The sequence below is a fragment of the Salmo trutta genome, chromosome 17 (assembly GCF_901001165.1).
Source record: "Salmo trutta chromosome 17, fSalTru1.1, whole genome shotgun sequence".
Lineage (NCBI taxonomy): Eukaryota > Metazoa > Chordata > Actinopteri > Salmoniformes > Salmonidae > Salmo > Salmo trutta.
The window spans coordinates 58,021,668-58,039,558 of record NC_042973.1 but is presented as its reverse complement, the minus strand read 5'-3'; the positions used below and the strand labels follow the sequence as shown (position 1 = coordinate 58,039,558).

Below are 17,891 nucleotides of genomic sequence, written 5' to 3'. Positions count from 1 at the left end.
CATCCAGCCATTCCTCTGGGTAACCCTGCTGTCTGAAACACTCATCCAGCCATTCCTCTGGGTAACCCCGCTGTCTGAAACACTCATCCAGCCATTCCTCTGGGTATCCCCGCTGTCTGAAACACTCATCCAGCCATTCCTCTGGGTAACCCCGCTGTCTGAAACACTCATCCAGACAGTCGGCTTGTTTGTCATAGTCACTCTGTGTACTATAAATCCTGTGTATGCGACTTTATTGGCTGATGGGGAGGATCTTTTTTAGGGGTGTAGGGTGGAAGCTGTCTCCGCGTAACAGGGAAGTCCTGTCCATCGGCTTCGTGTATAGGTCTGTGCTAAAACCACCCCCCTCCCTCTTAGTCAAAATGTCCAGATAACTTGTTTTATGCACATGAAAGGTGAGGGTGAATTTCAGATGTTCACTGCTTGTATTGATGAAGGAGTGGAATCAATGAAGTTCCTCTGCTGTCCCTGTTGAGGGACTGGTTAGGAAGAACACTTCTACAGCCAGAGAGGTGAGAGGTCACACATGGTTTAGATGGTAAATATGTATGTCCCCTTAGTGGTTCATCACATCAGCAAAAGGGAATATGTTCCATCATCTATGTTTATTTACATTAGTGCAAATTGTCAACTGATATTAGGGTAATTTCTCACCCCTTTTGGCTGTATGAAAGTTAATTTCCCCTCAGACACACACATTTGTTCTTTGATATTATGAAGGTCATTTGTGTCAAATGTACCTTTCCCCTCATTCACCCCATCTCTTTACATTGCGTATGCATATTTGGTGGTCTGACTGTGTCCAGACTATGTCAAAGGCCCATCCTGGTAGATCTGAACCTAATGCAGTTTGGTGTGATCAGATGACAGAAGTCACATTTAGGTGCCAGGTGTAACTGAGGCCATAGATGCTCCATATCCATTACTTTGAGTGTTTTATATAATATGACTAAATGTGTTTCTGTGTTGCAGGGACAGTCAAGAAATGGAACAGCAAGGTCACAGAACATGACATAAGCAGAGCTGTGGGAGACCACCTCAAGCCCCTGGTAGAGCCGGGGGTGGTGTTTACCACTCCACCACGCCTTCAGCAGGCTGGAAAAGTGGGATTGATACTGTTTTTCATACTAAGAGGGACCAAGAGTCTGTTGATTGGTCAGTCATTGGGTTCATTTGTTTTATTATATGTTCAAATAAAATCAAGCTTTATTCATACAGCACATTTCAGACATGGATGCAAAAAAATGGCTTCCCAGGAAAAATATTTTAAAAACATTGAAAATTGAAAAACACAGAAATATTTAGTACACAACAAACATAAGAGGATAAAAAACAGAAGACTAAACTGAAAGACTAACGAGGTGACACAAATCAGTGCGTCCTACGTGCTAACGAGCTAGACGCGCTAACGAGCTAGACGCGCTAACGAGCTAGACGTGCTAACGAAGCTAGACGTGCTAACGAAGCTAGACGTGCTAACGAAGCTAGACGTGCTAATGAAGCTAGACGTGCTAAAGTCCAACCTCAAAACATAAATGTAAAAACCAAAGCCTGTAACACCTTCCCCCTTATGACAAATATATCCTATATTTTTGTTGGAAAAGTTTGCTCACCACCAACAGAAAACAACTTCCATTTCTCATTATAATCAACTACAATGATTCACCTTCACCAATATAAACATGGTTTCTACTGGCTGTCAACAATTAAAAACAAGAAAAAACACGTATTTCTAAATAATAATATACAATAGGATTATTTGTTTCTCCTTTTTCTTTCTATAGAATCCTAAAACTCACTAGCTTCTAGAACTCTCATCTTCCTAAAACTCACTAGCTTCTAGAACTCTCATCTTCCTAAAACTCACTAGCTTCTAGAACTCTCGTCTTCCTAAAACTCACTAGCTTCTAGAACTCTCATCTTCCTAAAACTCACTAGCTTCTAGAACTCTCGTCTTCCTAAAACTCACTAGCTTCTAGAACTCTCGTCTTCCTAAAACTCACTAGCTTCTAGAACTCTCATCTTCCTAAAACTCACTAGCTTCTAGAACTCTCATCTTCCTAAAACTCACTAGCTTCTATCCACTTGGAACGAGTCCAAACAAAACTCAACTCCAATATGGGAAAACGTGCAGTCAAAATAAATGTTGATCAAATGTACACCCCTTTGTTAATATTATTGGCAATAATTCACTAAAAGGTCAGGCATGGAATAATAATAACTCAATCTTTTGTCAGGCTGAATGTTTGAAATATGAGGTGATTTGAGACATGCTTCTTCAGTAGTGGAATAAAGACAATTAGCACTTGAATCTTGTTAATAAATACTGGAGTGATGTAAGATTGTTAATAAAATTTCAAAAACGAGAACGAACCCAGATATTCTAAAAGCAGGGCAGCAATGTCAATATAATTGTACCCACAAATGGTCAGTTGATTGCATAAATAATTATGATTACTAAACATTACATGAATTGTAAATATGAAATATGAAAAGCAAATGTACACCCCTTTGTTAATATGTATTGGCAATAATTAACTTAATGGTGATGCATGGAATAATAAAACATGTATCTTTTGTCAGGCTGAATGTTTGAAATATGAGGTGATTTGAGACATGCTTCTTCAGTAGTGGAATAAAGACAATTAGCACTTGAATCTTGTCAATAAATACTGGAGTGATGTAAGATTGTTAATAAAAATTTCAAAAACGACATCTTCTCAACTTTCACTTTCAACAAAAACCGAACATATATTGGAAGTTGGGCATAGTCTTCTTTTCAACATATTTTCAATGACGATTTTGCTAGGTGGGATGTCAAAACACATAAATGTAGGGGTCGCTAAACAAAGGAACACTTATTTGTCATCACTCATCGATATCATGTTGAAATCAATTGTGCAAGAGGAGGGAGATGAGGTTGCACATCCTGTTAAAACTAACAGCTCAAAAACCACACGGAATCTGGGAATAATGTGTACATCACTGGTTAGAGGAACCTTTGTAGAAAACAGCTAGCTACATTTTGAAGTGGTGCATTGTGATTCCAGTGGGTCACCAACACAACTCCTTTTTTGTTAGTCACTTTTAGTTAAATCTCATAAATAGTAACTCTTCCATTTCAGAGCCTGGATTTTCCCCCTGAGGCTAATATCCATACCATGCTGAAATCAATAGAACAGGGGACAAACGTTTAGGGTTCTACATTGTGACATCATTAAAATACTCCTACTACAATGTTAAAACATTCTACATTTTGACATCATTAATATACTCCTTCTACAATGTTAAACATTCTACATTGTGACATTAATTCATTGATTGAGGTATTTTATCAGATTATCTCTGGTCACACTGATCACAGCTGAGGTTTCTCCTGTATGTGTTATATGGTGTGTAGTCCGCTTGCTAGACGTAGTAAAACTCTTCCCACATTGAGCACAGCTATAAGATTTATCTCCTGTGTGTGTTTTCTCTGGTGCGATATCAGGCTGGTTGACTGAGTAAAACTCTTCCCACATTGATTACAGCTAAAAGGCTTCTCTCCTGTGTGTGTTCTCTGGTGTTTAGTCAGACAGCTAGACTCAGTAAAGCTCTTCCCACATTGAGCACAGCTATAAGGTTTCTCTCCTGTGTGTGTTCTCCGGTGTTTAGTCAGACAGCTAGACTCAGTAAAGCTCTTCCCACATTGAGCACAGCTATAATATTTTTCTCCTGTGTGTGTTCTACGGTGTGATTTCAGGCTGGCTGAACGAGTAAAACTCTTCCCACATTGAGCACAGCGATAAGGTTTCTCTCCTGTGTGTGTTCTATGGTGTGATCGCAGGCTGCCTGACTGAGAAAAACTCTTCCCACATTGATTACAGCTAAAAGGCTTATCTCCTGTGTGTGTTCTCTGGTGTTTAGTCAGACAGCTAGACTCAGTAAAGCTCTTCCCACATTGTGCACAGCTATAAGGTTTCTCTCCTGTGTGTGTTCTCCGGTGTTTAGTCAGACTGTTAGACGTAACAAAACTCTTCCCACATTCATCACAGCTATAAGATTTCTCTCCTGTGTGTGTTCTCCGGTGTTTAGTCAGACTGCTAGATGTAACATAACTCTTCCCACATTCATCACAGCTATAAGATTTCTCTCCTGTGTGTGTTCTCTGGTGTGATATCAGGCCAGTTGACCTAGTAAAACTCTTCCCACATTGAACACAGTTATAAGGTTTCTCTCCTGTGTGTGTTCTCTGGTGTGATATCAGGCTGGTTGATTGAGTAAAACTCTTCCCACATTGAGTACAGCTAAAAGGTTTCTCTCCTGTGTGTGTTCTCTGATGAATTTTAATGCCTGCTGATGAGGTGAATCTCTTCCCACAGTCAGAGCAGTGGTGAGTTCTCTTCCCTGTGGGTCTCTGCTGGTGTTTCTTGAGGTGTTCTAATGTGGAGAGACTCTTCTCTGCCTTGTCAGCATGAGGTTTTTTAGGCTCCCCAGAGGGTCCACGATAGTCACGTCTCTCTCCTGCGTGAACAACAAAGTCAGTTGATGGTTAAAGGCCCACAAAATGAACAAGAATAGTCATTTTGTCTTGTTTTCACATTAGTAGTAACATCGATGATTGAGTTATTCAAGTTGTTGAAACCCTAAGCAGTGTGCCAGACAACTTTTGGTCTCCAATATAGGACAATTTCTGTGTTTGCTAAAATTGTGGCACGAGGGCAATTTCATTGCAGAAATTCCTCCTGCTAGTGAGGAAACCGCTAGTTATGGATGTAGTATACCTGGTAATGAGGAAACCGATAGTTATGCATGTACTATATCTGCCTGGAGCAAAAATGGTGAGCAAAGATTTTAGTTTTTCACAATGTTTTCTGAATGTGAATGGGGGAAAACTCAGGGAAGTAACTTCCATTTCCAGGTTGCTTATAAGAGCATTTCACACTACTTTGGATTATAATTGTAACGCTCGTTTGAATGTCCTGCTTAATTTAATTTTTCTGTCATCATCGCAACTCAACTGCTTTATACTTTTAAAAAAACACTTCAACCAGTAAAATGCTCTTTGGCTAGCTTTTCCATCAGCCTGACAATGAGGGTTTGTACACTAAGTGTTTGCCAAATTGGCACACAACTTTACCTAACAATAACATAGACCTACTGTAGGACCCCTAACAACAACATAGACCTACTGTAGGACCCATAACTTCACCTAACAACAAATATACCCATGTCGTGATGTTTGCCATTTGACTGTCATTCAGAAAATGATTTCCTGGATCAGCTGATGATAGTTGAACATATGACTGTAACTAAACAGCTACAGTATTAAGTATTATGTGTAATTATTTAAGAACTGTGTTAATGACAGTATCCATTTGGGTGTTGTCTGTAAAGTTAAGATGACTGTTATTTGTTGTTTTAGGTATTATTATTATCATCATCATTACAGAAGAGGCAGACTGAGCGGCCTACTGGTCAGACTCAGAAGGAGAGCACATCATCCACCGCTTCCGATCAAATTACTCGCCAATGTCCAATCTCTAGACAACAAGGTGGACGAAATTGCTACCAGACAAATTAAACTTCTTTGCTCGCTTTGAGGACAATACAGTGCCACCGACACGGCCCGCTATCAAAGACTGTGGGCTTTCCTCTGTGGCCGACGTGAGTAAAACATTTAAACGTGTTAACCCTCACAAGGCTGACGGCCCAGACGGCATCCCTCGCCGCGTCCTCATAGCATTCGCAGATCAGCTGGATGGTGTGTTTACGGACATATTCAATCAATCCCTATCCCAGTCTGCTGTGCCCACATGCTTCAAGAGGGCCACCATTATTCCTGTTCCCAAGAAAGCTAAGGTAACTGAACTAAATTACTATCGCCCCATTTCACTCACTTCTGTCATCATGAAGTGCTTTGAGAAACTAGTCAAGAATCAAATCACCTCCACGCTACCTGATACCCTAGACCCACTTCAATTTGCTTACTGCCCCAATAGGGCCACAATGCAATCGCCATCACACAGCCCTATCTCATCTGGACAAAAGGAACACCTATTTAAGAATGCTGTTCATTGACTACAGCTCAGCAATTAACACCATAGTACCCTCCAAACTCGTCATTAAGCTCGAGACCCCGCCCTGTGCAACTGGGTCCTGGACATTATGACGGGTCACCTCCAGGCGGTAAAGGTAGGAAATAATATCTCCACCCCACTGATCCTCAACACTGGGGCCCCGCAAGGGTGCGTTCTCAGCCCTCTCCTGTACTCCCTGTTCACCCATGACTGGGTGGCCATGCACACTTCCAACTGCAGACGACACTACAGTAGTCGGCTTGATTACCAACAACAACAACGAGACGGCCTACAGGGAGGAGGTGAGGGCCCTCGGAGTCTGGTGTCAGGAAAATAACCTCTCACTCAACATCAACAAAACAAAGGAGATGATCGTGGACTTCAGGAAACAGCAGAGGGAGCACCTCCTATCCACATTGACGGGACAGTAGTGGAGAGTTTTAAGTTCCTCGGCGTACACATCACGGACAAACTGAAATGGTCCACCCACACAGACAGCGTGGTGAAATAGGTGCAACAGTGCCTCTTCAACCTCTGGAACTTGAAGAAATGTGGCTTGTCACCGAAAATACTCAAACTTTTACAGATGCACAATCGAGAGTATCCTGTCAGGCTGTATCACCGCCTGGTATGGCAACTGCACCGCCCACAACCGCAAGTCTCTCCAGAGGGTAGTGCGGTCTACTCAACGCATCAATGGGGGCAAACTACCTGCCCTCCAGGACACCTACACCACCCGATGTCACAGGAAGGCCAAAAAGATCATCAAGGATAACAACCACCCGAGCCACTGCCTGTTCACCCCGCTATCATCCAGAAGGCGAGGTCAGTACAGGTGCATCAAAGCTGGGACCGAGAGACTGAAAAACAGCTTCTATCTCAAGGACATCAGACTGTTAACAGCCATCACTAACATTGAGTGGCTGCTGCCAACATACTGACTCAACTCCAGCCACTTTAATAATGGAAAAATTGATGTAATCTATTTATCACTAGCCACTTTATATTATATAATGTTTACTTACCCTACATTACTCATCTCATATGTATATACTGTACTCTATACCATCTACTGCATCTTGCCATCTTGATGTAATGTAGCACTAGACACTTCAAACAATGCCTCTTTATATGTTTTCATACCCTACATTACTCATCTCATATGTATATACTGTACTCTATACCATCTACTGCATCTTGCCTATGCCGCTTGAACACACCTCCATCTCCATTAACTACATCACACCTGTCCAGACCCACTAGAACACACCTCCATCTCCATTAACTACATCACACCTGCCCAGACCCACTAGAACACACCTCCATCTCCATTAACTACATCACACCTGTCCACTAGAACACACCTCCATCTCCATTAACTACATCACCCCTGCCCAGACCCACTAGAACACACCTCCATCTCCATTAACTACATCACACCTGTCCAGACCCTCTAGAATACACCTCCATCTCCATTAACTACATCACACCTGTCCACTAGAACACACCTCCATAACCCATCATTTATACCTGTTAATTCATAACCCATCATTTATACCTGTTTATTCATAACCCATCATTTATACATGTTAGTTCATAACCCATAATTTATACCTGTTAATTCATAACCCATCATTTATACCTGTTAATTCATAACCCATCATTTATACCTTTTGCTTGAAAGGGGCGGTTCATATCGGCTGGCACGCTACCTTACTCAGCAGGAACTAATGGGGATCCATAATAAACCCCAGGAAGAGTAGCTGTTGCCTTGGCAGGAACTAATGGGAATCCATAATAAATACAAATACTTGTATCAATATATTTGTCTCACTTTACTCTTGGATTCGAAAATGTCCTTCTGGAAGGTTCTCCCATCTCCACAGAGGAACTCTGGAGCTCTGTCAGAGTGAACATCGGGTTCTTGTTCACCTCCCTGACCAAGGCCCTTCTCCCCCTATTTCTCAGTTTGGCTGGGTGTCCAGCTCTAGGAAGAGTCTTGGTGGTTCCAAACTTCTTCCATTTAAGAATGATGGAGGCCTCTGTGTTCTTGGGGACCTTCAATGCCGAAGACATTTTTTGGTACCCTTCCCCAGATCCCCAGATCAGCTCAAACTGAAATGGTCCACCCACACAGACAGCGTGGTGAAGAAGGTGCAGCAGTGCCTCTTCAACCTTAGGAGGCTGAAGAAATTTGGCTTGTTACCAAAAACACTCACAAACTTTTACAGATGCACAATCGAGAGCATCCTGTCGGGCTGTATCACCGCCTGGTACGGCAGCTGCTCCGCCCATAACCGGAAGGCTCTCCAGAGGGTAGTGAGGTCTGCACAACGCATCACCGGGTGCAAACTACCTGCCCTCCAGGACACCTACACCACCCGATGTCACAGGAAGGCCGAAAAGATCATCAAGGACAACAACCACCCGAGCCACTGCCTGTTCACCCCGCTATCATCCAGAAGGCGAGGTCAGTACAGGTGCATCAAAGCTGGGACCGAAAGACTGAAAAACAACTTCTATCTCAAGGCCATCAGACTGTTAAACAGCCATCACTAACATTGAGTGGCTGCTGCCAACAGACTGACTCAACTCCAGCCACTTTAATAATGGAAAAATTGATGTAATCTATTTATCACTAGCCACTTTATATTATATAATGTTACCTTACCTTACATTACTCATCTCATATGTATATACTGTACGCTATACCATCTACTGCATCTTGCCTATGCCGCTAGAACACACCTCCATCTCCATTAACTACATCACACCTGTCCACTGAAACACACCTCCATCTCCATTAACTACATCACACCTGTCCACTGAAACACACCTCCATCTCCATTAACTACATCACACCTGTCCAGACCCACTAGAAAACACCTCCATCTCCATTAACTACATCACACCTGCCCAGACCCACTAGAACACACCTCCATCTCCATTAACTACATCACACCTGCCCAGATCCACTAGAACACACCTCCATCTCCATTAACTACATCACACCTGTCCACTAGAACACACCTCCATCTCCATTAACTACATCACACCTGCCCAGACCCACTAGAACACACCTCCATCTCCATTAACTACATCACACCTGTCCACTGAAACACACCTCCATCTCCATTAACTACATCACACCTGTCCAGACCCACTAGAACACACCTCCATTAACTACATCACACCTGCCCAGACCCACTAGAACACACCTCCATCTCCATTAACTACATCACACCTGTCCAGACCCACTAGAACACACCTCCATCTCCATTAACTACATCACACCTGTCCAGACCCACTAGAACACGCCTCCATTAACTACATCACACCTGTCCAGACCCACTAGAACACACCTCCATCTCCATTAACTACATCACACCTGTCCAGACCCACTAGAACACACCTCCATCTCCATTAACTACATCACACCTGCCCAGACCCACTAGAACACACCTCCATCTCCATTAACTACATCACACCTGCCCAGACCCACTAGAACACACCTCCATCTCCATTAACTACATCACACCTGCCCAGACCCACTAGAACACACCTCCATCTCCATTAACTACATCACACCTGTCCAGACCCACTAGAACACACCTCCATCTCTATTAACTACATCACACCTGCCCAGACCCACTAGAACACACCTCCATCTCCATTAACTACATCACACCTGCCCAGACCCACTAGAACACACCTCCATCTCTATTAACTACATCACACATGCCCAGACCCACTAGAACACACCTCCATCTCCATTAACTACATCACACCTGCCCAGACCCACTAGAACACACCTCCATCTCCATTAACTACATCACACCTGCCCAGACCCACTAGAACACACCTCCATCTCCATTAACTACATCACACCTGTCCAGACCCACTAGAACACACCTCCATCTCCATTAACTACATCACACCTGCCCAGACCCACTAGAACACACCTCCATCTCCATTAACTACATCACACCTGTCCAGACCCACTAGAACACACCTCCATCTCCATTAACTACATCACACCTGCCCAGACCCACTAGAACACACCTCCATCTCCATTAACTACATCACACCTGTCCACTAGAACACACCTCCATCTCCATTAACTACATCACACCTGTCCACTAGAACACACCCCCATCTCCAGCGCCCGCATCAGCACCATTTTATTTCTCTCCGTCACTTTCAACTTTTAGATAATAAAGCATTTGACCTTTCTATTGAATTAACAACAGAGGATTGGTTGATTTTCAGGTTTTAATTAAGTATAATATTTAAGATGATTGATGAGAAAAGTATCGTCCAACTCTGGGGTATCTCACTGTATCCCCATATGCCATGTCTTGAAATATGCAGACAGACAGATTAAAAGTAATTTTACATTTATAATACTGTACTTCTGACAGCCAACTTTCTAACTCCTCCCATAACTTTATGACGTCATAACATTCCCAGAAGGATTATTGAGTCATTGTTAGTTTTACACTGAAGACATGACTCTGCCGTTGTGCTGTAGAATTAGGGGATTTTGTCTCTTGTATAATAAGGGACTATCATCTGTCCCAACATCACAGGCCACAAACTTTGATACAGTTAAAGACTTCCAAAAGTGTTTTAATGGGGTTTCTCCCTGTGCACCTGCCAATGTAAATCCATTAAACAAGACAAGTTACCAGACAGGACATATTGCTAATGCTCTTCCTATTGATAACCTGAATGACAATTATCTTGTGGGCGGTGGTGGTGATGACGTCCTCCATCGGGATTCCCCAAAAAAGAAGACACTCAGAGTTACCTCTGCTGCAGAAGATACGTTCATGAGAGTTAACTGCACCTCAGATTGCAGCCCAAATAAATGCTTCACAGAGTTCAAGTAACAGACACATCTCAACATCAACTCTTCAGAGACTGCATGAATCAAGCCTTCATGGTTGAATTGCTGCATGCAACAACACTGTTTAGAAAAGCTTTGTTATTAAAGAACAAGAAAGCCAGCACACTGTTTACAAATAATTTGCTTTTCTTTCAAAAACAAGGACATTTCTAAGTGACCCCAAACATTTGAACGGTAGTATACATCTACATGATGTATTGTTACTCCATGTAGGAGCAGTATAGACCTAGTCTGTTCATTATATACATCTACATGATGTATTGTTACACCATGTAGGAGCAGTATAGACCTAGTCTGTTCATTATATACATCTACATGATGTATTGTTACACCATGTAGCAGCAGTATAGACCTAGTCTGTTCATTATATACATCTACATGATGTATTGTTACACCATGTAGGAGCAGTATAGACCTAGTCTGTTCATTATATACATCTACATGATGTATTGTTACACCATGTAGGAGCAGTATAGACCTAGTCTGTTCATTATATACATCTACATGATGTATTGTTACACCATGTAGGAGCAGTATAGACCTAGTCTGTTCATTATATACATCTACATGATGTATTGTTACACCATGTAGGAGCAGTATAGACCTAGTCTGTTCATTATATACATCTACATGATGTATTGTTACACCATGTAGGAGCAGTATAGACCTAGTCTGTTCATTATATACATCTACATGATGTATTGTTACACCATGTAGGAGCAGTATAGACCTAGTCTGTTCATTATATATATATACATGATGTATTGTTACACCATGTAGGAGCAGTATAGACCTACAGTAGCTGGCTACTTATTTATATGTTGTTTGACTGAATGAAACTGCCTTAAATGTGCTGTAGAAAAAAACAATATTCTCACTAATCAATCAACACATTCCTGTCTTTGTATGTCTCAATATAATAGTATTATTTAATTAAATCCATGTAAAATAATCTTAGTCTGAATATAAAATGTGATCCTCAACTGCGTTTCCCTCCAGTCAGCAGACGGCGATGTGCGTCTTTCAGGCGATGCTGCAGCGTGACGTATAATCTAGTGGACGGTTCTTCATAAACAGCTCGTCAACCACCTCGGTAGCTTCCTAGCCAACATAGCCCAAAGATTCAAGCTATTTATACGCTTTCGGTCTATATTACCTACTGTGTTTTAGACACACTTCTGTCGTATCTACTTGTTAACCTATTTAATTTAATATTACGTTATTGTTTATTAGTCAGCTATAGTAGCTGGCTGGTTAAGTTAGCATTAGTCTAGTCGCTAATGATAGCTAGCTAGCTAACATCCCCGAACATGAGCTCCCTAAACTACTCCCCTCCTGTTAAAGAAGAGGAGGTCTGCTGGACGGAGAAAGAAGCTCTGGGGCTGAACATTGTCGTGAAAGAGGAGAAGGAAGAAGAGGATGTTACAGTAAAACAAGAAGTAGAGGGTGAGGCTGTTACCGTGAAAGAAGAAGAGAAAGACGTTACAGTGAAAGAAGAGGAAGACTCGTTCAGAGTGAAAGAGGAGGAGGAAGAGGAGGATGTTACAGTAAAACAAGAAGTAGAGGGTGAGGCTGTTACAGTGAAAGAAGAAGAGAAAGACGTTTCAGTTAAACAAGAGGAAGACTCGTTCAGAGTGAAAGAGGAGGAGGATGTTACTGTAAAAGAGGAAGAGGAGGATGCAGTTTTTGAAGTGAAAGAGGAGGAGGAGACAGAAGGTCAGATTAACACCAGTAAATACTATTATTTAATAACGGGGCACAATTCCTGCAGTTGTTGAACTGATGTACACAAACGTGGTTTTAAAGCAGCAATGGTTTTTGTTTTGCATACATTTTAAAATGAAAAATCAGAGTCTGGTGTAATTCTGTTACTGTGGAATTGTCCAGCTCCTAACTATACTCAACAAAAAATATAAACGCAAGACCCAGCCAAACCGAATGAGTTTTCCACACAAAAGGGCTTTATTACAGACAGAAATACGCCTCCGCACCCCCCTCCCACAGACGATCCCTCATGAAACATGGGACCAACACTTTACATATTGCGTTTATATTTTTGTTCAGTATATAAACTGAGGAACACATGTCAGCGTAGAGCCCTGAACTATAATAATAAGGCAGCAGTTTATCTGGCAGGACAGTGTGGTGGGTAGTGATCAGCAGTTTATCTGGCAGGACAGTGTGGTGTGTAGTGATCAGCAGTTTATCTGGCAGGACAGTGTGGTGTGTAGTGATCAGCAGTTTATCTGGCAGGACAGTGTGGTGTGTAGTGATCAGCAGTTTATCTGGCAGGACAGTGTGGTGTGTAGTGATCAGCAGTTTATCTGGCAGGACAGTGTGGTGTGTAGTGATCAGCAGTTTATCTGTCAGGACAGTGTGGTGTGTAGTGATCAGCAGTTTATCTGGCAGGACAGTGTGGTGTGTAGTGATCAGCAGTTTATCTGGCAGGACAGTGTGGTGTGTAGTGATCAGCAGTTTATCTGGCAGGACAGTGTGGTGTGTAGTGATCAGCAGTTTATCTGGCAGGACAGTGTGGTGTGTAGTGATCAGCAGTTTATCTGTCAGGACAGTGTGGTGTGTGTAGTGATCAGCAGTTTATCTGTCAGGACAGTGTGGTGTGTAGTGATCAGTTTATCTGTCAGGACAGTGTGGTGTGTAGTGATCAGTTTATCTGTCAGGACAGTGTGGTGTGTAGTGATCAGTTTATCTGTCAGGACAGTGTGGTGTGTAGTGATCAGTTTATCTGTCAGGACAGTGTGGTGTGTAGTGATCAGCAGTTTATCTGGCAGGACAGTGTGGTGTGTAGTGATCAGTTTATCTGTCAGGACAGTGTGGTGTATAGTGATCAGCAGTTTATCTGTCAGGACAGTGTGGTGTGTAGTGATGTGTTATGGAGGCACTTTGGTGATTCTTCATGTTCATCATTACTATTGTATCTAAATGAATTATTTTAACACATTGGTTAAAAGTCTCTTGTCACAAAAATGTAATTACATTGAGAAGTATACCACATTACTTCATAATTACATTTCTTGTTTTACAAACATTGCCAAGCTGCTCATTAGTTTCTTGTTGTTGTGATTTTTGGTGTAATCAGTCATGGCAAAAAAATATTTGGGCTGGTAAAAAATCAGTGGCTGGTATATTCTATCATCTGCCTGTTACAGTGGCTGGTGGACCAAAATCAAAGTAAAACAAGACTTAGACGACATTTGTCAATGTCAAAAAACATTTAAACATTCACTATATTGACTGTCTGACTTTGACGTTCATACAGGAGAGAGACGTGACTATCATGGATCCTCTGGGGAGCCTCAACAACATCGTGAAGCTGACAAGGCAGAGAAGAGTCTCTCCACATCAGGACACCTCAAGAAACACCATCAGAGACCAACAGGAAAGAAACCTCACTGCTGCTCTGACTGTGGGAAACGTTTCAAGTCTTCATCAGAATTGAAAAAACACCAGCGAGTACACACAGGAGAGAAACCTTATAGCTGTAATCAATGTGGGAAGAGTTTTACTCAGTCAAGCCACCTGGTATCACACCAGAGAACACACACAGGAGAGAAGCCTTATAGCTGTGATCAGTGTGGCAAGAGTTTTACTCAGTCAAGTAGCCTGGTATCACACCAGAGAACACACACAGGAGAGCAGCCATATGGCTGTGATCAGTGTGGCAAGAGTTTTACTCAGTCAAGTAGCCTGGTATCACACCAGAGAACACACACAGGAGAGCAGCCTTATAGCTGTGATCAGTGTGGCAAGAGTTTTACTCAGTCAAGTAGCCTGGTATCACACCAGAGAACACACACTGGAGAGCAGCCATATAGCTGTGATCAGTGTGGCAAGGGTTTTACTCTGTCAACCAACCTGGTATCACACCAGAGAACACACACAGGACATCAGCCATATAGCTGTGATGTATGTGAGGATAGTTTTACTACATCAAGCCAGCTGGTAGTACACCAGCGAGTACACACAGGAGAGAAACCTTATAGCTGTAATCAGTGTGGGAAGAGTTTTACTCAGTCAAACAGCCTGAAATCACACCAGAGAACACACACAGGAGAGAAACCTTATAGCTGTGATCAATGTGACAAGAGATACTCTCATTCAAGTGGTCTGATTAAACATCAGAAAATACATGCAGGAGATCCACGGAGTGTGGAATGACCTCCAACACCAGACCTGGGTAGTAGAACACAGAGTGTGGAATGACCTCCAACACCAGACCTACAGTTGAAGTCGGAAGTTTGCATACACTTAGGTTGGAGTCATTAAAACTTGTTTTTCAACCACTCCATGAATTTCTTTTTAAGAAACTATATTTTTGGCAAGTCGGTTAGGACATGTACTTTGTGCATGATACAGGTAATTCTTCCAACAGTTGTTTACAGACAGATTATTTCACTTATAATTCACTGTATCACAATTCCACTGTGTCAGAAGTTTACATACACTAAGTTGACTGTGCCTTTAAACAGCTTGGAAAATTCCAGAAAATTATATCATGTCTTTAGAAGCTTCTGATAGGCTAATTGACATAATTTAAGTCAATTGGAGGTGTACCTGTGGATGTATTTCAAGGCCTACCTTCAAACTCAGTGCCCCCTTGCTTGACATCATGGGAAAATCAAAAGAAATCAGCCAAGACCTCAGAAAAAAGATTGTAGACCTCCACAAGTCTGGTTCATCCTTGGGAGCAATTTCCAAAGGCCTGAATATACCACATTCATCTGTACAAAGAATAGTACGGAAGTATAAACACCATGGGACCACGCAGCCATCGTACCGTTCAGGAGGAGACGCGTTCTGTCTCCTAGAGATGAACGTACTTTGGTGCGAAAAGTGCAAATCAATCCCAGAACAACAGCAAAGGACCTTGTGAAGATGCTGGAGGAAACAGGTACAGAAGTATCTATATCCACAGAAAAACTAATCCTATATTGACATAACCTGAAAGGCCGCTCAGCAAGGAAGAAGCCACTGCTCCAAAACCTCCATGAAAAAGCCATACTACGGTTTGCAACTGCACATAGGGACGAAGATTGTACATTTTGGAAAAATGTCATCTGGTCTGATTATACAAAAATAGAACTGTTTGTCCATAATGACCATCGTTATGTTTGGAAGAAAAAGGGGGATGCTTGCAAGCCGAAGAACACCATCCCAACCGTGAAGCACGGGGGTGGCAGCATCATGTTGTGTGGGTGCTTTGCTGCAGGAGGGACTGGTGCACTTCACAAAATAGATGGCATCATAAGAAAGGAAAATTATGTGGATATATTGAAGCAACATCTCAAGACATCAGCCAGGAAGTTAAAGCTTGGTCGCAAATGGGTTTTACAAATGGACAATGACTCCAAGCATACTTCCAAAGTTGTGGCAAAATGGCTTAAGGACAACAAAGTCTAGGTATTGGAGTGGCCATCACAAAGCCCTGACCTCAATCCTATAGAAAATTTGTGGGCAGAACTGAAAAAGCGTGTGCGAGCAAGGAGGCCTACAAACCTGACTCAGTTACACCAGCTCTGTCAGGAGGAATGGGTCAAAATCCACCCAACTTATTGTGGGAAGCTTGTGGAAGACTACCCGAAACGTTTGACCCAAGTTAAACAATTTAAAGGCAATGCTACCAAATACTAATTGAGTGTATGTAAACGTCTGACCCAATGGTAATGTGATGAAAAAAATAAAAGCTGAAATAAATAATTCTCTCTACTATTATTCTGACACTTCACATTCTTAAAATAAAGTGGTGATCCTATCTGACCTAAGACAGGGAATTTTTACTAGGATTTAAAGTCAGGAATTGAGAAAAACTGAGTTTAAATGTATTTGGCTAAGGTGTATGTAAACTTCCGACTTCAACTGTACCTCATCACCATATTGTTATTTATTGTTTTGGTCCTTTGCACCCCAGTATCTCTACTTGCACATCCATCTTCTGCACATTAATTGCTCAATTGTAATTACTTCGTCACTACGGCCTATTTATTGCCTTACCTCCCTAATCTTACCTCATTTGCACACACTGTATATAGACTTTTCTATTGTGTTATTGACTGTACGTTTGTTTATTCCATGTGTAACTCTGTGTTGTTGTTTGTGTCGCACTGCTTTGCTTTATCTTGGCCAGGTCGCAGTTGTAAATGAGAACTTGTTCTAAACTGGCCTACCTGGTTAAATAAAGGTGAACTAAAATTCAATTAAAAATATATAAATATGTAATAATATGCTTATAGGTAACCAGATATTTAATACAACTAGGTTTTTAAGTCTTTAAACATACTGTATCGTTACACTGGTGAGTAAAAACTCATACTTCCTACACCTTTAACTTGTCTGAAAATAAAATATACATTTTACTCAACTGCGTTACCCACTCCAGTCAGCAGATGGCGGTCTGGGAATTTAAGGTAATGCTGTTGGTGTGACGTATAATCTAGTGGACGAAACTCTTCTTTCAACAGTAGCAACAGTTAGTTAGCCACCTCGGTAGCTCGCTAGACAAAATAGCCGAACCAATAAAGCTCTTTAGACGCTTTCGTGTATATTAGCCACTGTGTTTAAAACCCACTACTGTCGTCTAGTTAGTTATCAGATTTAATTTCATATTTACGGTGTTGTTGTTATTGGTCAGCTAGCGGGCTGGATAAATTAGCATTAGCCTAGCTAACATCCCCGACCATGAGTTCACTGAGCTACTCTCCTGCTAAAGAAGAGGGTGTTAGCTCGACGGCGAAAGATGCACTGTGGCTGAACGTTGTCGTGAAAGAAGAGGAGGAAGAAGAGGATGTCTCAGTAAAACATGAAGTAGAGGGTGAGGCTGTTACAGTGAAAGAAGAAGAGGAAGACGCGTTCAGAGTGAAAGAGGAGGCTGGGGAGATGACTGTCACATCCATAAAGGAGGAAACTGG

General features: G+C 41.9%; 1 protein-coding gene across 1 annotated transcript in view; it reads left to right on the top strand.

Moving 5' to 3' along the window:
* Positions 1-13,851: 13,851 nt before the first annotated feature.
* LOC115151393 (zinc finger protein 135-like) overlaps positions 13,852-17,891 on the top strand; it is a gene marked incomplete at its 3' end in the record, with an annotated part of 77,102 nt that continues 73,062 nt past the window's right edge. The window contains exons 1-2 of the mRNA XM_029695299.1: positions 13,852-13,864; positions 14,333-14,831. Of these exons, the coding sequence (XP_029551159.1) occupies positions 13,852-13,864; positions 14,333-14,831 (512 nt within the window). The remainder of the gene's footprint in view (positions 13,865-14,332; positions 14,832-17,891) is intronic.